The 21252-nt window shown below is 42.2% G+C and overlaps 1 protein-coding gene across 1 annotated transcript in view; it reads left to right on the top strand.

Moving 5' to 3' along the window:
* The first annotated feature begins 1402 nt into the window (after nucleotides 1–1402).
* Nucleotides 1403–21252, top strand: part of IYD (iodotyrosine deiodinase) — a 22588-nt gene continuing 2738 nt past the window's right edge. Inside the window, exons 1-4 of the mRNA XM_075864445.1 lie at nucleotides 1403–1648; nucleotides 11029–11226; nucleotides 14956–15115; nucleotides 19507–19663. Coding sequence (XP_075720560.1) covers nucleotides 1459–1648; nucleotides 11029–11226; nucleotides 14956–15115; nucleotides 19507–19663 — 705 coding nt within the window. The 5' untranslated portion in view covers nucleotides 1403–1458. The remainder of the gene's footprint in view (nucleotides 1649–11028; nucleotides 11227–14955; nucleotides 15116–19506; nucleotides 19664–21252) is intronic.

The raw sequence follows: 21252 nt of genomic DNA, 5'->3' as shown, positions 1-21252 counted from the left end.
TAAAAAAAAACGTTACTGTTATCTACATTGCAGCGCCGATCACATGCAATAGGAGATAGGGATTTGAGAATCTGGTGACAGAGCCTCTTTAAATGGGGGTGTTCATTGTTTACTTCAAGGGGATGAAAATTTGTCCTGGTCATAATAATCCTGGTTGATAATCAAACAGGTATACAGATCACAAAGGGCAGTATCCGAGCTCTGTCTTGTAAAGAGCTGTGCACCTGTGTGATCACCACATGGCCAGGACAGATTTTCACCCTCTGGTAAACTATGAAGGTTTCCATTCATTGACTGACAGAAGGAACTGATACATAAAGAATATTATAAAGTTAAATAAAAGCTGAAACTGAAATACCCGTTTAAGGCCAGGATCACACACATAGTTTTGATGCAGTTTTTGAGCCCAACCCAGAAGTGGATCCAATAGGAAGGACAGATATAAAGAAAAGACTGATGCATCTCTTTTGTGTCCACTTGTGTGTTTGGCTCAAAACACGGAGCCAGAAACTGCCACAAAAACCGCATCAAAATGGTGTGTGTGATCCTGGCCTAATTTTATTTATTTTTGGCCCTCCCGTTGCCATGCTACGGTCCAAACAGAGCGGACAGCCTCACAGTGAAGCAAAAGTCCCGCTTGATTGGACAGCCTCAGAGTGAAGCAAAAGTCCCGCTCTGATTGTACATCATCACAGTGATGCGGGAGGCAATGTTTACTGGATAGAGATGAGGTCTCCTCCGCTCTGTACCTTTACGCAAAATTTGCAACGGGAGGGCCCAATTTTTTTTTTAAATTACAGCGCTGGAATTGAGAGGATGCCAGGAATAAGGGAAGGTATGAGGTTTCAAAAATAAAAAACATGACATGTCCCCTTTAACTTCCAGTGGCAAAAATTCTGCCCATGGTCATGTGATGGACCCTCACAGGCGCAGGGATCGTTGCTGCTGAGTGGTGGAGTACCCAGTAAAGGACTGAATGAGATGAATGTGCCTGCCAATTGGAGAAAAGTTGAGGTAGGGGTAGCCCGTCCCATGACCACCTAATATTTCACATACTGCAATAATGTTTACTTTGAACCTAAATAGAGAATATATACTCTTATATTACGTTTGGACCAAATATTTAGAAGTGCCACCATGAAGATTTTGTTGATCAAATCCTGTATTTTATTTTACAATGTCTGTAAAAGTGTTTGCTCTATAATCTGCATTTTGTTGCCACTGGTATTCTGTTAGGATATCACCCCTCCTTCAAAAAGTCAATATAAACATAAAAAAACCACTTAATTCCTTTTCACTGAACCATAAAAAGTTAAGAGTTCAATGTCACATGCTCCACCAAGCTCAGCATATTGTGCAATCTGGACAACATTCCTCCCCTTTTCTCTTATCTTTGATTTTTAAGCAAAACAGAAAACTAAAGAGATCTAGTTGTGTGTGAACGTGAGAGAGGAATCCATGGCTATTTTCTCATTTCTAAGCCCCTTTTTTCTTGCTGTTATATGTGTGTTAATAGTAATCATTTTGCAAAGTATGAAGAAAACAGATGCAAAGAAAGAAAAAGGAGAAAAGACAACCCAAGGAGAATCACGCCCATGGGTGGATGAAGATCTAGAAGATGGCACAGAGCACCCACTAGAGGAAGCTGGTAAGGGATGGTAATGTGGGCGCTGGAGGGGGGGGGGTCTTGCTATATAGACAGTGTGGCTTTGTTGACTATGGGTACTGTGGCCAAGTGAAGCTCAAACAAAATATCAAGACAGGAACACTTAAAAATATACTAGGGAATCAGTGAGGGGGTGAAATGTTCTAAGACAAAAGGTTGTGCCTTAAAGGGTTATTTCCACCTTAGACATTTATGGCATAACCATAAATATCTGATAGAAACAGGTCCAAGGCAAAACGGAGGAGGGTGGGGGGGGGGTCAGATGAACCCAGTTCTGAAGGTAGGTGCTGGTCCCATGGTTATGCTCTGCATTGCGCTGTATCTGACGGTTGCAATTGTACTTGGTGATGTAGGGCTTGCATCAGGGGCGTAACTAGGAAAGACTGGGCCCCATAGCAAACTTTTGACTGGGGCCCCCCCTCCCCTGGGTGTCACACAACCCCCCCCCTTGTAGATAGTGCCTTTTTTACAGCCCCCCTGTAGATAACGCCATACAGACCCCCTCTGTAGATAGCGCCATACATCCCCCTGTAGAGAACGCCATACAGCCCCCCTGTAGATAACGCCATACAGCCCCCCTGTAGATAACGCCATACAGCCCCCCTGTAGAGAACGCCATACAGCCCCCCTGTAGAGAACGCCTTACAGCCCCCCTGTAGAGAACGCCATACAGCCCCCTCTGTAGAGAACACCATACAGCCCCCCCTGTAGGGAACGCCATACAGCCACCCCCCCCCTGTAGGGAACGCCATACAGCGTTCCCCCCCCTGTAGGGAACGCCATACAGCGTCCCCCCTCCAAAAAAAATGCGACCTACTGTGTGTCCTACAAAATACATGTATCCCCTCTCCACAGGATATCCACAGGATAGGGGATACATGAGTGATCGCTGGCAGCGATAGGGAGAACGGGGGACTGAAAGTCCCCTGAACTTCTCTATGACAAACCTCTGACTTCCGGCGTCAGCACAGCTCAATAAAAATGAAAGGAGCGCTGGTCACGCATGCCCACAAGCACGACCGGCGCTCCATTAATTTCTACGGAGCTGCCGACACAGACCCCGGAAGTCCGAGGTTTGTGATGGAGAACTTCAGGGGACTTTCAGTCCCCTGTTCTCCCTATCGCTGCCAGCGATCACACATGTATCCCCTATCCTGTGGAGAGGGGATACATGTCCTGTGGAGAGGGGATACATGTCCTGTGGAGATCCTGTTGAGAGGGGATACATGTCCTGTGGAGAGGGGATACATGTCCTGTGGAGAGGGGATACATGTCCTGTGGAGATCCTGTGGAGAGGGGATACATGTCCTGTGGAGAGGGGATACATGTCCTGTGGAGAGGGGATACATGTCCTGTGGAGATCCTGTGGAGAGGGGATACATGTCCTGTGGAGATCCTGTGGAGAGGGGATACATGTCCTGTGGAGATCCTGTGGAGAGGGGATACATGTCCTGTGGAGATCCTGTGGAGAGGGGATACATGTCCTGTGGAGAGGGGATACATGTCCTGTGGAGAGGGGATACATGTCCTGTGGAGAGAGGGGGGGGGGATACATGTCCTGTGGACATCCTGTGGAGAGGGGATACATGTCCTGTGGAGAGGGGGGGGGGGGATACATGTCTTTTGCTCTATTTTGCGCCTTCAGGACCAGACACCGTTTAGCCATTTTTAGCATGTGTTAGTTAAATGGCTATAACTTTTTTATTTGTTGTGCTAAGGACGTGATTTTTGCGACGTTTTTTCCGTAGACAATGCAGGTTTCATTTTTTATCGTTTTTATACACACCTTTTTTGCTATTTTAGAATTTTTATTCATAAAGTTTGAAAATAATAGTAAAAAAATAAGCTTTTTTACATTTCAGCTATTTTTTTTTGGGTAATAACATAGTTTTACCCTAAAATAGACCTTTTATTTGTGATCGGCATTGTCTACTGTAAATTTTTATATATTACATGTCTATATTAGGGTAATTGGGTCAGCGCTAGCGTTACAACAATGATTGGCGGGGGACATTTTTTTTTTTGGGGTGGGTATTTTATGTGTATTTATTATTTACATTTTTTTTACACTTTACTTTATTATTTTTTTATTACTATGGTCTGTCCCCCAAAGGTCAAAGAAGACCTTTGGGGAACTTTATATATTTTTTTTCTTTCTTTTACACCATGTTTTTCCACTGTAACTGGAGCTGCACAGCAGCCCCAGTTACAGGGGAAATCAGCCCTCTCATAGTGACGATTGTCACTAATAGGGCTGTGCTGGGTCTTGTTAGACCCAGCAGCAGTCTGTCACTAACGGCACCCGGCGATCATGTGACCAGTCACATGATCACCGGGAGGAATAGAGACAGCGCCGCTGCTGCTGTCTCTATTCCTGTACACAGCGCGCATTCAGCGCTGTGTACAAGTGATCAGAGAAGACAGAAGCAGCGAAAGCTGCTTCTATCCTCTCCTCAGGGTCCCCGGCAGTCACTGACAGCCGGAGACCCGACATTCAGCTGCCCGATCGCGCGGGCAGCAAGTTAAAACCCGAGCCGTAGAAAGTCTATGGCTCGGGTTTTAAGGACCCTGATCGCTGGCCGTAAAAATACAGCCAGCGGTCGGGAACCAGTTAATGGCAGAGCGGGGAGATACCTCCCTGCTCTGCCGTAGTGTTCAGTGGCGTCCCGCTGTAGCAGCCATAGCGGCTGCTAGCGGAGCCTCCGGCCATGGTGGGGGCCCGTGCCGGCGGGCGACACGGGCCCCCTCATGCCGCGGGCCCCGTAGCAGCCGCTACTGCTGCTACGGCGGTAGTTACGCCACTGGCTTGCATGCAGCTGCTCGGCCACGGAAACCCATGCCATGAAGCTCTCGGCTGGTTTTAATTTCTAATTTCGGGAGTTTGAAACTTTTCATTTATTGAGTCAGCAGAGCATTGCCAACTTCTATTCACTAAGCGTCTCAGCACTTGACGACCCCACTCTGTAACTTTACGTGGTCTACCACTACAACGCTGAGTTGCTGTGATTTTTAAACGCTTCCACTTTGCAATAATATCACTCAAAGTTACACATGGAATATCTAGGAGTGAGGAAATGTCACAAACTGACTTGTTGTAACGGTGGCATCCTATTACAGTACCACGCTGTAATTCAGTGAACTCTTTAAAACTTCTTGCAAAACTCTTTTACAAATGTTTGTAAAGTCAGATTGCACCTAGCTTGACTATATACACACCTATGGCAATGGGATTGAATGAAACATCGGAATTCAGATTCAGAGGTTTGTCCCCATACCATTGTCCATATAGTGTATATATATATATATATATATATATATATATATATATATATATATATATATGTGTGTGTGTGTGTGTGTATGTATGTATGTATGTATGTGTGTATGTGTATATACAGTGAAGGAAATAGCTATTTGATCCCTTGCTGATTTAGTAAGTTTGCCCACTGTCAAAGACATGAACAGTCTAGAATTTTTAGGCTAGGTTACTTTTACCAGTGAGAGATAGATTATATATATAAAAAAAAAAAAAGAAAATCACATTGTCAAAATTATATATATTTATTTGCATTGTGCACAGAGAAATAAGTATTTGATCCCCTACCAACCATTAAGAGTTCAGCCTCCTCCAGACCAGTTACACGCTCCAAATCAACTTGGTGCCTGCATTAAAGACAGCTGTCTTAAATGGTCACCTGTATAAAAGACTGCATGTCCACAGACTCAATTAATCAGTCTGAGGGCAGATTCAGAGGAACGTTGCGTTTTTGCGCGCGCAAACAACGCAGCGTTTTTCGCGCGCAAAAAACATTTGACAGCTGCGTGTGTCATCCGTGTATGATGCGCGGCTGCCATCATAGAGATGAGGCTAGTCGACGCCCGTCACTGTCCAAGGTGCTGAAAGAGCTAACTGATCGGCAGTAACTCTTTCAGCACCCTCGACAGTGAATGCCGAACACAATATCGAGAAACCTGTTAAAAAAAAAAAAAAAGTTCGTACTTACCGAGAACTTCCCTGCCGGCCGTTGCCTTGGTGACGCGTCCTTGGTGACGTGCCTCACTTGACATCGGGCCCCACCTCCCTGGATGATGCGGCAGTCCATGTGACCGCTGCAGCCTGTGCTTGGCCTGTGATTGGCTGGAGCTGTCACTTGGACTGAATTGTCATCCCGGGAGGTCAGACTGGAGGAAGAAGCCGGGAGTTATCGGTAAGTCAGAACTTCGTTTTTTTTTACAGGTTCTTTTATTGGAATCGGTAGTCACTGTCCATGGTGCTGAAAAAGTTTAACTCTTTCAGCACCCTGGACAGTGACTATCTCCTGACGTCGCGTACCGGAAATTTTTTTGCCGGGTTCGGCCAAAACGAGTTCGGCTGAACCCGGTGAAGTTCGGTTCGATTGTCCGGGTTCGCTCATCTCAAAGACACTCCATTTGGATGTTTGGAAACAGAAAAGCACGTGGTGCTTTTCTGTTTACATTCATCCTTTTGACAGCTGGTGCACTGTTTCAGTCAGTTCGCACGGAAGTTTTCACGCACCCATTGACTTCAATGGGTGCGTGATGCGCGAAATACGCGGAGATATTGAACATGTTGCGCTTTTTTCGCAGCTGACAAATGCTGCGCAAAAAGCACGGACTGTCTGTACTGCCCCATAGACTTGTATTGGTCTGTGCGTGGCGCGTGAAAACCACGCGGCCCGCACGGACCGAATACACGTTCGTGTGAATCCCCCCTGACTCTAACCTCTACAACATGGGCAAGATCAAAGAGCTTTCTAAGGATGTCAGGGACAAGATCATAGACCTGCACAAGGCTGGAATGGGCTACAAAACCATAAGTAAGACGCTGGGTGAGAAGGAGACAACTGTTGGTGCAATAGTAAGAAAATGGAAGACATACAAAATGACTGTCAATCGACATCGATCTGGGGCTCCATGCCAAATCTCACCTCGTGGGGTATCCTTGATCCTGAGGAAGGTGAGAGCTCAGCCGAAAACTACACGGGGGGAACTTGTTAATGATCTCAAGGCAGCTGGGACCACAGTCACCAAGAAAAGCATTGGTAACACATTACGCCGTAATGGATTCAAATCCTGCAGTGCCCACAAGGTCCCCCTGCTCAAGAAGGCACATGTACAGGCCCGTCTGAAGTTTGCAAATGAACATCTGGATGATTCTGAGAGTGATTGGGAGAAGGTGCTGTGGTCAGATGAGACTAAAATTGAGCTCTTTGGCATGAACTCAACTCGCCGTGTTTGGAGGAAGAGAAATGCTGCCTATGACCCAAAGTACACCGTACCCACTTTCAAGCATGGAGGTGGAAACATTATGTTTTGGGGGTGTTTCTCTGCTAAGGGCACATGACTACTTCACCGCATCAATGGGAGAATGGATGGAGCCATGTACCGTCAAATCCTGAGTGACAACCTCCTTCCCTCCACCAGGACATTAAAAATGGCTCGTGGCTGGGTCTTCCAGCACGACAATGACCTGAAACATACAGCCAAGGCAACAAAGGAGTGGCTCAAAAAGAAACACATTAAGGTCATAGAGTGGCCTAGCCAGTCTCCAGACCTTAATCCCATCGAAAACTTATGGAGGGAGCTGAAGATCCGAGTTGCCAAGCGACAGCCTCGAAATCTTAATGATTTACAGATTTACAGATGATCTGCAAAGAGGAGTGGGCCAAAATTCCATCTAACATGTGTGCAAACCTCATCATCAACTACAAAAAATGTCTTACTGCTGTGCTTGCCAACAAGGGTTTTGCCACCAAGTATTAAGTCTTGTTTGCCAAAGGGATCAAATACTTATTTCTCTGTGCACAATGCAAATAAATATATATAATTTTGACAATGTGATTTTCTTTTTTTTTTTTTATATAATCTATCCCTCACTGGTAAAATTAACTTATCCTAAAAATTCTAGACTGTTCATGTCTTTGACAGTGGGCAAGCTTACAAAATCAGCAAGGGATCAAATACTTATTTCCTTCACTGTGTGTATATATATATATATATATATATATATATATATATATATATATATATATATATATATAAAATAGCAAAGCACAGACCAGTGTTCTATTTATTCACTAAATGCAACGTTTCAGTCGCACTTCTTGAGAAAGGTCCCATGGAGTAGGGTTGAAACGTTGCATTTGGTAAATAAATGTGTTCTCTAGTTTTTTTCATCACTACTTGAGTGCTGCCTCATAATTGGATTTTTTTTTGCTATCTCTCTCTGTCTCTCTCTCTAATATATATCTATATATCTCTCAGGGATTGAATAACTATAGAATTTGCAGAGACAGTCCCGGCAAATTACTGTCCCTGACGTATCCCGGTAACTGCCATATTCAATTGTATCTGCGTCCTCAAAATGCAGATACAATTGAATACTATGGCAGAGCAGGAAACTATCTGCTCCGTTGCTCTGCCATTTACTTTTCTTGGAGCAGAATCCTCGGTAAGAGCGTTGCTGACGCTATGGCCGGGCACTCCGCTCATAGAGGAAGTCCCTGACGTCTCTGTCCATATATACGTCTCTGTCCATAGATTCGTCTCTGTCCATAGATTCATGGCCCCAACAGACAGTATAACACATGATAGGCTTGGATACATGGCCCCAGCAGACAGCATGACATGTGATAGGCTTAGATAAGGGGCCCCAGCAGACAATAATACGTGTGATAGGCTTAGATACAGTGCCCCAGCAGACAGTATCACACATGATGCAGCGTCTCATCAGACAGTATTGCACATGATGGGCATAGATACAGGGCCACAGCAGGCAGTGTTACACATAATGGGCTTGGATACAGAGTCCCAGCAGACAGTATCACACATAATAGGCTAAGATACAGGGCCCCAGCAGACAGTATCACACGATAGGCTTAGATACAGGGCCCCAGCAGACAGTATCACACATAATAGGCTTAGATACAGGGCCCCAGTTTATCACACATGATAGGCTTAAATACAGGGCCCCAGCAGTATGTATCCTTATACTTACCCTCCATGCTCCTGAATTGGGTCCTCTTTATCTCTGGATGCAGGACTGGGTCCTTACAGCATTCAGCTTCCATGGGGACAGTGAATAAATAGCTATTTTGAAATCCAGCCACAAATTAAATTGTAAAAAAATAAATCTATGGTGGTTGCTGCATCTACTGTGGGGGCCAACGTCCCACTCTTTGACCCATCGTTGCCACTGGGCTCTTCTGGGTGGTGCGTGCACATGGAGTTCCAACTTAAAGGGGCAGGCACCTGTCAGCTGTTGGCGCTAAACCTACGGCTAGGTACCTCTGATTATTTAAACTTGCTCATAACTGTGACATCTTGCCTGGGTCCACTCACCTGTCCCGAGGCCTGACCGTACCATGACAATTTTTGTCCACACTGGCTTGCAATTTCAATAAAGAAATAGTTTCAAGCCCCTTACAAACCATGAGAGAGATGTAAAAGAAGGCATAGATGCCCTTGTACCTCCCAAAACATTATTATTATTATTATTATTATTATTAATAATAATGAAAAAAACATAGATTCTGAATTGGACACAGCATATTTGTCTTTTGTACCTGGTGGTTGTTTGAATTTCTCAATTTCTCACTTCTGTTTTACTATTTCTGCTATGAAAGCGCCCTCTACTGTTTCTTTGGTCTCAAAACATCTTTTACTGTAAGAGAATTCAATATTAATATTGAACAATCATTTATAAGGGCAAGCTCGCAGGTTTAGGATTTTTGAATCCTCACCAAATCCACTGACATTTCGCATCTAATGCAATTGAATGTGTTTTTTTTAACCTCGTTCACATGCAGCGGAAATAATCTGCACAAATAGTGATTCATTATTTGTGCAGATTCTGCACAAAATAGCCCCATCATAGCCCCATTGAATTACAATAGGCTAATCCACATGCGGATACGCTCCCACATCCTCGGAAGAAATCCAAGTTTCAGCCTCACCTTTCTGCCATTGATTCTTTGAAAAATCCACATTGGCGAGCCTATGACAAATTCAACATGACCTAACCGTGCAACATATTTAATTGATATGTTTCTTATACACAGAAAATTTCAGCCTTAGGCCCCATGCACACGACCGTATATTTCATCCATAATTAAGGACCCATTAATTTCTATTGGCCACGGACACCTTTCGGTATTTTTACGGATGTGTGTATGTGCTGAAAAAATTATAGAACCTGTCCTATTCTTGTCCGTAATTACGGCACGGACTCTCCCATAGAAGCCTATGGGCGCTTCTGTAAATATGGACGACTAAGGCCTCATGCACACGACCGTGTTCGGTCCGTGATATACGGTCCGCATGTCGGCCGCTTGTCCCGGACCGTACAAAGTACAGGGAGCCGGGCTCCTAGCATCATACTTATCTATGACGCTAGGTGTCACTGCCTATCCACGTAACTACTGTCACACACTAAAACATGATTACAGTACGGGACAGTAGTTCCGCGGACAGGCAGTGACCCCTATCGTCATAGATAAGTGTGATGCTAGGAGCCCGACTCCCTGCACTGTGTTCGGTCCGGGACATGCAGCCGACATGCGGACCGTATATCACGGACCGAACACGGTCGTGTGCATGGGGCCTAAGGATGCATTGCTATGCAACATGTTGGTGACATCATTTGCAGCCTCCCTCTTTTTTTTTACGGATCCGTATACGGATGCATTACGGACCATATTTGCGGATACCGTTCCGTATATACAGATGACTACGGATCCGTATTTACGGACAGTATTTACGGATAGATGAAAATACGGTCGTGTGCATGAGGAGTTAGGCCCCATGCACACGACCGTATTTCCATCTATCCGTAAATACTGTCCGTAAATATGGATCCGTATATACGGACAGTATTTACGAATCCGTAAACAAATACTGTTGCTCTTGCAAGACTCTTAGTCAAGCAATTGTAAAATTCCTTAAAATTCGATTTGTGATAAGAGTGGGAGAAGTGCGCCAAATTTTTTAAGTTTTCCGTTTTTTGGGTTAGCGTTTTATCTGTTTTATCTTTTAGAAAATGTAGAGGTAAAAAATTGTGTATTCACACATCACGTATTTGTTGCAGATTTTGGTGCAGATTTTTGAGCCAAATCAAAATGTTTTTTAAAAACAATTGGAAATATAAAGTAAGAACTTTTATTTCTTCTCCCCCCCCAATCCACTTCTGGCTTTGCCTAAAAAATCTGCACCAAAATCTACTACAAATTGCAATTTGTGAACAAGGCCTAAAGCATGTTTGTCCTGTTTCCACTATATGTGATGCAGAATGTTTGTCCTGCTTCCACTATATGTGATACTTCATAGTTATGTTTAATTTTCAGAAGTTCAAGATGAATTACAAGATATGGATGAAGAAAATCTCTTGCACGTTCCCTTTACCCCCAGATGTTACTCTGAGCAGGAAATGTTGAAAAGATCAAAGGAATTTTATGAATTGCTCAACCAAAGAAGATCTGTCAGGTTTATCAGTGATAAAGCCATTCCAAGAGAAGTGATCGACAACATCATCCGGGCAGCAGGTCATTTTATTTTTGTGTTTTCTAAAACAACGTTTAATGAATGAACATGATTTTCTTCTTGGTGTTAGTGATAGTTCCCCAAGGCTAATGAGCCTAATATTAGATGTCATTAAATGTTTATAATGATTAAAAGGAATTGAGAGATTTATTGATAGTTTTGACCTTTTCTCAGGCTTATTGTATTTTAAGAAATTTCATTGAAATAAATTGCTATAGGCCCCCATCGTGTACTCTCTTCTATCGCAAGTGTTTGCCATTTGTTAAAGCTTCCATGTTCCTACTGAAACTGTAATTTTGGCAGACCTCCTGGCACACATATATTATTTATTTTATTTCAGGCCATAATTGACCTGGGTATATTGTCATTTTTTGTAGTCCGCCTTCGCCTGGAAAGAAATGCTAGCTAAATGTAGCGAGCTTTGTCTGCTAGGTCTACCATTGCAGATAAAGTAGTTGAGGCAGCAAGCTACCCCCCAGCGCCCCAGCCGATGACAAACCAACCAAAGCCCCACTACTTGTCCTAAATGCAAGGTCTGAGGAGAATTGGGAAAGACAAAATGGATGCCTCCTGGGACAAAACAGGATGAAAGAATTGTTGCTATTATGTTTTTATAATTTTTGTTTATAGTTTTTTGCTTTTTTCTAAAATTTTCATCAAGGTTTCATAATGCAGATTTGGTGCTAATTTTTTATTTGTTTTTCCAGCCAAAGTTAACCATCTTTGTTTTTAAAATGGATGTAGGCTGTCTGAGATTCAAAAAATGCTTTGCTTTTTTCCCCCCAAAACACCATTCTTGTCCATGAGATAACGTTGGTATTACAGCTGGTATTACAAGTTAACCCCTTACCAACATTTAATGTAACTGTACAGCACAGTAGGTAGGGAAGGGAGAATGGAGCAGGCTCAAGGGCTGAGCCCGCTCCAGACTCATCAGGTGTCGGCTGTAACATACTGAAAGGTAACTCATATAATAGCTGTTTAACCACTTAGATGCAGCAGTCAATAGCGACCGCAACATCTAAGCTGTTCCACCTCTGTCACTCCATCTGCTTCCCCGCAACGCGATTGTTGGGTGCAGATGGTTGTAATGTGAGTTTGCCATCCTTGTGCTCCTAATTAAAGGGGTTGTCCGGGAATAAATTGTATTTTAATTTTAACTTAATTAGTCATATTTAAAAACATTTCTAATATAGTGTCTACTTACCTGTGCCAGCGTTCTCCTGTTCTGATCTGCCGTCACGTGACCGCACCAAGGGTTAATTTTTCATTTCCTGGGTACTGTGTCTTTGCTCAGCCAGCACTTTTACAGGCAGTGGGCCGGGCAGATGTTTCATGAGCTCTTCAGAGCTCCGCCTCCTCTGGTCCCGCCGCCTGTAGATGTAGTTGATGACGCGCCATGTCTTTACACAGCAGGAAGTGCTGGCTGAGCAGAGACACAGAGCGTCATCAATCATAGTACACGCCCCCTCCTTCTATCTCATCGTCCACGTCTCCTCAGCCCTCTTCACTCTTGTAGTTCCTGCACTGCCTGGCCGTCTTGTCTCTTGCATAACACACCCCCTCCTCCTCTATTGACCTCTTATCGCTAATTGAGCTTTTTTTTAATCTATTAGCCTAATTACTGTCTGCAACATCCTGTGAACATAGAAGGGCGTGGCAACATGCAAATAGCTGAGATGCTTTGGAGGAAGGGGGGATGTAAGCTGTCTCCTCAGATGCAGCAGGTGATCATGGGTATGGTGGGTTACAAGACAGTTAACAGCCAGGACCAGAAGCAAAAGATGTAAACAGACAGCAAGGGATGTAAACAAACAGAAACAGCAGCAGTGAAGATGGAGATCAAACAGAAACTGGTTAGAAGTTTAATAGGGGGTATTAGGGAAGGCAAACCAAGGCTGGGGGACACTTTTTAGAATTTTTTTTCCCGGACAACCCCTTTAAGGCGTTGCAGTATATTGTACTGGGATCAAACAATCGCTTGTTCAAGTCCCCTAGGGGACTAAAAAAAATTGTTGAATAAAGTTTTTTTTAATAATGTACATAAAATAAAAATTCTAAAAGTTCAATAAATCCCCCTTTTTCAATTTTTCCCCCAAAGTAATGTAAAAAAATAAAAATAAACATGGTACCAATAAAAACTACAGCTCGCCATTCAAAAAAACAAGCTCTCACACAGCTTCATCGACAGTAAAATAAAAAAGTTATGGCTCTCAGAATATGGCGACACAAAACAATATTCTTTTTTAACAAAAGTTTTTTTTTTCTTTGTAAAAGTAGTACATCATAGAAAAAAAATATATAATTTTTGGTATCACCATAATCACATTGACCTGCAGAATAAAGTTAGCATGTTGTTTTTACAGCACGGTGAACAGTGAAAACAAAACCCCAAAACAATGGAGGAATCACATTCTTTTTCCCCATTCCACCCTATCATTAATTTTTTTTCCGGTTTCACAGTACTTGATATGGTACAATAAATGGTACCATTAGAAACTACAACTAAGAAATCAGACGGCTATGTCAATGGAAAAATAAAAAAGTTATGGCTATTGGAACGCGAGGAGGAAAAAACTAAAATGAAAAACCTAAAAATGGCTGTGGTGACAAGACCATGGAAAGGAGTGGTGGATTTTGGAAGAAAAAAATAGAGACCCTTTTTTCTAATCTCAGATTACACTGTTAAAGAGGCTCTGTCACCAGATTCTCAAATCCCTATCTCCTATTGCATGTGATCGGCGCTGCAATGTAGAGAACAGTAACTTTTTTTTTTTTTAAACTTTAATTTTTGGCCAAGTTATGAGCTATTTTATATATATATGCAAATGAGCTTTGAAATGGACAACTGGGCGTGTTTTTATTCGTATGTCCAACTGGGTGTGTATTTTGTTTTTAACTGGGCGTGTTTACCTATTTCACTAACTGGGCATTGTGGAGAGAAGTGTATGATGCTGACGAATCAGTGACCAAGCAGCATCATGCACTCCTCTCGAATTCATTTACACAGCACATAGTGTTCTTACTAGAACGATGTGCAGCCATATACACAAGTGTCCTGATAATGAATACGCATGACCATCCAGCCTGGACGTCATGTGTACTCAGAATCCTGACACTTCTGAATCTTTTCTGTGAGATTTCCAGCAAGCCACGCATAATCTCGCGAGATTACGAGGTAAACGAGATTTCGTTTCCCTTTCTGGAAATCTCACGGCAAGGATTCAGAAGTGTCAGGATTCTGAGTACACATGACGTCCAGGCTGGATTTCATGTGTATTCATTATCAGGACACTTGTGTATGTGGCTGCAAATCGTTCTAGTAAGAACACTATGTGCTGTGTAAATGAATGGAGAGGAGTGCATGATGCTGATTGGTCACTGATTGGTCAGCATCATACACTTCTCTCCACAACGCCCAGTTAGGAAAACAAGTAAACACGCCCAATTAAAAACACAAAACACGCCCAGTTGTCCATTTCAAAGCTCATTTGCATATATATAAAATAGCTCATAACTTGGCCAAAAATGAACGTTTAAAAAAAAACAAAAAACGTTACTGTTATCTACATTGCAGCGCCGATCGCATGCAATAGGAGATAGGGATTTGAGAATCTGGTGACAGAGCCTCTTTAACTGCCCATAAATAGTCATTGGTTTGAACCTCAATTCTCAATGTATTTTCAAAATAGCGATAAAGTCCTTTCCATCCTTTGTTACACCATATACAGGGACATCTCCTAGTGGAGCTCATACTGAGCCATGGACATTTGTGGTTGTAGAAGATCCAGAAGCAAAGCACAAGATTAGAGAAATTATTGAAGAAGAGGAAGAGATAAACTACCGAAAAAGAATGGGAGATAAATGGGTGAATGATCTGAAAAGATTAAAGTAGGTCTTATTGTAATAATAATAATATTAATAATAGTAACAATAATAATCTGTAATATGACAATTCGACACTGATATACAGTATCAAAACTGTTGATTTATAGCTTTTTCTTTTTCTTTGTAACATCTACAAGTTATAATACCAGCATACAGTCAAAGAAATACAGGAACTTTCTGTACAAATAGCCTGCAAATAATATGAAAAAATACATTCATACTACTGTCATAAATTAAACAATTCCTCTTAATCACAATCAATGGGTGTGTTTGTCATGTGCAAATATGATACAAATAATAGATAATCCGAAATTATCATTAATGGGGAGGGGAGTATAGTTTTCTGAATTTTCAAAAAAAATCAGTCTAAAATTTTTGTGAATATTCTTTGGAAAAATCTTCCCACACCAAGAATATTTAGTGGACAGCAATTAATTGAGAAGGAGATGCTAATAATGTTTTGTGGGAAAAGATTTAGCATATTTTGTATTTTATTAATGTAAATGACTGCTCACTCTGGGACCATGAATCTGTGTCCTGCTCAATATTTTTTGAGAGTCTTTTCTCACAAAACTCATATTCTGATCTTATTTTTAACATGACAGTTTCAATTTAAAGCATAGCACCAACCAAAAAATGTTTGTACACTAAATGTGTGCAGTCTTTTTCCTGTAAACTAAGCTGTTTGTGCTCCAGGCTTTTCCTGTATTCAGGTTCTTCGTCGGGATGCAGCAGTCGGAAAGCTGCTTTCTGTCAGCCATGTAAGCTCTCTTGGGGATATATTCTTAGTCATTCAGTCACTCAGAAGGTTCTCTGTTAGTTCTCCCTGGCAGTCACTTACAGTAAGAGAACACTCCCCCTGCCATTCCTCTTACACCTCTTGCACATGACCAAGTTCGGGCCGTGAAAAATGGTAAGATTGTCTTCTGGATTTCCTGGCCCGACCACGGTACAGGTGAAAGGGACTCCAGGCATTATAGACATTTTATGATACTAGGAGTCCCTGCCTTCCCGCGAAACTGCTGTTCCGTACTGTATAATTTTGTTCAGTATGGAACAGCAGTTCCGCGGGAAGGCAGGGACTCCTAGCATCATATGTCTGTGAAGCTAGGAGTCCCTTTCACCTGTACCGTGGTCGGGCCAGGAAATCCAGCTGACACTCGGACCGTTTTCCACAACCCGATCATGGTCGTGTGCAAGAGCAGTTAAGCTTCCTTCACACACACTTTTTAGCAGCATTTTACAAAAAAAAAAGCATCTAAATGTTGCAGATTTTTTTTTGTTATTGCTGCATTTTTTTTATGAAGATTTTTTGCTTTTAAATAAGATGTTTTAGTACCATGCATTTTTACAAGATTTTTTTATGTGGTGTTTTTTTACATTGCAAATCATGTGATTCAAAGATCATATGATTCAAAGATTCATCACATGATTTATTTTGAAAAAAAACAACATAAACAGTATAGAAAAAACAACACACATTGATAAATGCAATTTATTTTAGGCAAAAAAAACCAAACCTATGGAAGTCTATGGGAAAAAAACACACCACTAACTGCCTGAAAAAAATGGCAAACCAACCCATTGCTGCAATTTGAAAAAACGCCACTATGCAAAAAAAACCAAAAAAAACAATAAAAATGGCATCCAAAAAAATTCACTTTTTATAATGCGTTCAATATTTCCCTATAGACTTCCAGCTAACAACAGGGCAAAAAAAAAAACCACACTTGTACAGAGACATGCATAAAAGACTCTATTGCTCTAATGTGAAATATGATCTTGTACTAGAGTCCAAATGCTCATTTGTTCAATACTGATGTGTCAGATAAACCAGGGCCTCATTTATGGCAGATGGGTTATAGATCGTTTCTTAAAAATAAGTTAAAAACAAAGTCTTGCCCCAGTAACATCCATGTTTATATACAGTATGTTCTTCATATATGCATATACTGCCAGAGTGCCAAAGGTATATGGGGTATCTGCGTTGAAGTCTCCGTCTAAAGCCTTCATTGCAGATGCCGTCAAATTTGACAGAAAAAAATAGCGCTGCATGCAGTGTTATTTTTCCCGTTAAAACAGCAGACACCTCTGCAGACCCTGGCAGACCGCATTGTAAGTAAGATCCATATAATGCCACACAGTGCCAAACAGTTCCTAGAGTGCCACACATAGCAACATTCCATACTGTACCTACATGGTGGCAAACACTGTCTAGTATGCCATACTTTGCACAAGTAGTCATACAGTGGCCATGAAGTGGCATAGTGTTCCCACATATGCCTACATATTCTCCTAACAAACAGTACTTAGGCCTCCTGCACACGGCCGTGCCCATAATCACGGCCCGCGATCACGGGCACAGCTGGCTGCCAATGGCCGCGGGCCTCGACCCGCATTTTTGACTCGTTCTCCCATACAAGGTATGGGAACACGGCCATAAAACGCAAAAGATAGGACATGTTCTACAGTACGGACACCTATCCGTAGCGAGACGGAAAAGTGTCCGTGGCCAATAGAACTGAATGGGTCCGTAATTGCGGACCGTATTACAGTCCGCAATTACGGTGATTTTTTACGGTCGTGTGCATGGGGCCTTATAGAGTGCCATACTTTGTCATAAATAGTTCCCACAGTCTTCATTGACAAAGTGCTTCCCCACAAATAAATATTTGCCATTAAGGGCACGGCCAGATGTGGCGGAATTGCTGTGGAATTCCGCGGTGGACAGTCCGCAGTGGAATTCTCCTGCGGCCGTTTTTTACAGTTGTTTCAGTACATTTTTAGGCAAGTTTGTTCAGACGTTGCGGAAAACTCCGCTGTGGACCATAGGCTGCAGTGCGGAATTTCCCCTCCGCAGCATGTTGCGGAGAAGAAGCGGAATTCCACTGCGGATTTCAGCCTTTGCAATGCAAAAACTGAAATCTGTGGCAAGTCCGCTGTGCTTTCTGCAACGTCTGAATTACCTGTCAAATATGCAAATGTTGGTGCAGATTCGTTGCGTAAATGCCCCAAATCTGCACCAACATTTGCAGCGGAAAAACACTGCCACGTCTGGCCGTGCCCTTATAGTACCTACAGACTTCAGGGTACAGTGTATTCCCAAGAAAGCTTCTAATTACCTCCTTCTCCTTCACATGTACTTCTATAAATTCTATAGATCACAAGAGCTACATGGCTAATTTACTATTAGGGCATGTTCACACGTGGCAGAATTTTTCCGCTGCAAATGTTGGTGCAGATTTGGGGCAATTGCACAACGAATCTGCACCAACATTTGCATCTTTGACAGGTAATTCAGACGTTGCAGATATCACAGTGGACTTGCCACAGATTTCAGTTTTTGCATTGCAAAGGCTGAAATTCGCAGTGAAATTCCGTTTTTTCTCCACAACGTCATGAGCATGCTGCGGAGGGAAAATTCTGCACCACAGCCTGATTTCCGCACAGTTATTTTCTGCAACGTCTGAACTAAGTTTCCTACAAATTTATAGAAACGGTTGCTACACCACCGGTCAATTTACATCCGGGAAAATACAGCAGCATGTACATGAGATTTCCTGGAATCTCATTGTCTATGCTGGTACTGTATTTAGCGGCGGTTTTACCGCACGCAAATCCGCGCAGAAAAACTGCATGTAATACGCATCTTGTGCACTGACCCTTAAAATCCGCAGCATGTCAATTTATCCTTGCTTTCCGCTTGCGAATTGTATCTGACTAGATTTAAAGAAAAATGCATCAAAATATGCAGCATAAAACCGCACCTATTTCCGCATCAAAATGTAAATGCCGCACCATTAGGATTATGTGCATACACCTGCGGTTTTGGTGCGGATTTTCCCCATCAAATTACGCAACCTGGGAATGTAGGGAACACAATAATTGAAATGGTCTTGTTACAGATTTAAAATTTTACATCATTTGGTCCATGTTTTACCATTTGACCTTCATACATTGTGGTCTATCATATTAAACCATATTAAAGAGGAATTAAGTCCCACTACACGACTATATTTTGAATGAATATGGCAGGCTCAGTTATCAAATTTGGCAGACATGAATAATATGATGACTGTAAAATTTTTGTTAAGAAGCAATACACTGAGTAAAATAGTCCCCATATAAAGAGCAAGGATCCAAATTGACATCACTTTGTAGAGACTTTTTACTTTTTTCTCAGGATCAGTGTAAAAAATGTTTTCATCTTGAAGCTCGGTGGAGCTGCTTGGCCCCTTCGTTCTCGTGATGGGTAGGGTACCAGTGTATATACACCGATCACATATTGATAGTATATACCAAAAGTTCTTTAAAATTTGTTGCCTATTATTACTTTTATTGTTTATAAAATGTTAGCATATGAATTGATTTGTAGTGTATTTATTTTATTTTAGAACCAACTGGGTAAAGGAATATTTAGACACTGCACCTTACTTAATCTTGATCTTCAAACAAGTATATGGAATTCTTTCTAACAACAGAAAGAAAACCCATTATTATAATGAGATCAGTGTGTCAATTGCATGTGGAATTCTCCTGGCCGCCATTCAGGTACAGAATATTTGTTTTTAAGTTGTTTCTTTGTCAATTAGCCTTTCAAATAACCAATAATAAGCAATGATTTGTGTCTTTATGCATAATTATATCCATGAATAACTAATATCATGAGTGGGCAACAGTTAGGCTGGGTTCAGACAACCTATTTTCAGACGTATTAGAGGCGTTTTACGCCTCGAATTACGTCTGAAAAAACACCTCCAATACGTTGGCAAACATCTGCCAATTAATTTCAATGGGTCTTCCGATGTACTGTGCAGACGACCTGTCATTTTACGCGTCGCTGTCAAAAGACGACGCGTAAAATAACAGCCTCGTCAAAAGAAGTGCAGGACACTTCTTGGGTGTGTAATTGGAGCCGTTTTTCATTGACTTCAATGAAGAACAGCTCCAAATTACGTCCGTAAAAGACACAGCGAAAAACACCAGTACATGCATTTACATCTGAAATTCAGGAGCTGTTTTCTCCTGAAAACAGCTCCATAATTTCAGACGTAATTGCAGTTATCGTGTGCACATACCCTTACAGGTGTTGCGTACATATCCCTAGATATTCAAGTTCTCTTTTTATTTCAGTTTTTTCCCCACATTTTTAATATTTCTTTGCCCATCCCCTTAGCACACTCCCAATCAGAAACTTGAGTGTATTGTTGGTATAAAGACTGACTTCCTCCATTTGCTATATCACCCATTAACTACTGACCGCACCCTGCGTTCCTGACAGGACATAGGCTCTTGTAATTATTAGATTTTTATTTCTGCATACATTCTTATGTTGGATAACCTGCATATACAAAAACTTCCACTAGAAGTAGACAGAGATAAATAAATTTTTTTTGTCTGTGTGCTTATTTCTAGTGTAAGAGACCCATGCATAAAAGGCAGAATGATAATGCCAAAGACAGAAATTAGGTGTATACTAAGTAATCATGAGGCCTAAAAGCAAAACTTGGAAAGGGGCTCCATGCCACCTTGACCAGTAAGGGCATGCCCAGACGTGGCGGAGTTCTTCCGCCACTGTCCGCATCAATGCCGCACAGAATCCTCGTTGCAGATTCTGTTGCGGCTTTGCCTAAAATGGGCATTAAATTGATGCGGACTAGCCATTGCGTATTGAGGGGAAGAGGGCTTCCCTTCTCTCTATCAGTGCAGAATAGAGAGAAGGGACAGCCCTTTCCCTAGTAAAAGTAAAAAGAAATTCATACTTACCTGGCCGTTGTCTTGGTGACGCGTCCCTCTTTCGCCATCCAGCCCGACCTCCCTGGATGATGCGGCAGTCCATGTGACCGCTGCAGCCTGTGATTGGCCTGTGATTGGCTGCAGCGGTCACTTGGACTGAAACGTCATCCTGGGAGGCCGGACTGGAGGAAGAAGCAGGGAGTTCTCGGTAAGTAGGAACTTTTATTTTTTTTACAGGTTGATGTATATTGTGATCGGAAGTCACTGTCCAGGGTGCTGAAACAGTTACTGCCGATCGCTTAACTCTTTCAGCACCCTGGACAGTGACTATTTACTGATGTCGCCTAGCAACGCTCCCGTAATTATGGGTGCACACACGTAGTCACACGTAATTATGGGTGCAC

Source organism: Rhinoderma darwinii, chromosome 4 (genome assembly GCF_050947455.1).
Source record: "Rhinoderma darwinii isolate aRhiDar2 chromosome 4, aRhiDar2.hap1, whole genome shotgun sequence".
Lineage (NCBI taxonomy): Eukaryota > Metazoa > Chordata > Amphibia > Anura > Rhinodermatidae > Rhinoderma > Rhinoderma darwinii.
Note: the sequence above shows the minus strand (reverse complement) of the source record. Positions and strands in the feature narration are given on the sequence as shown.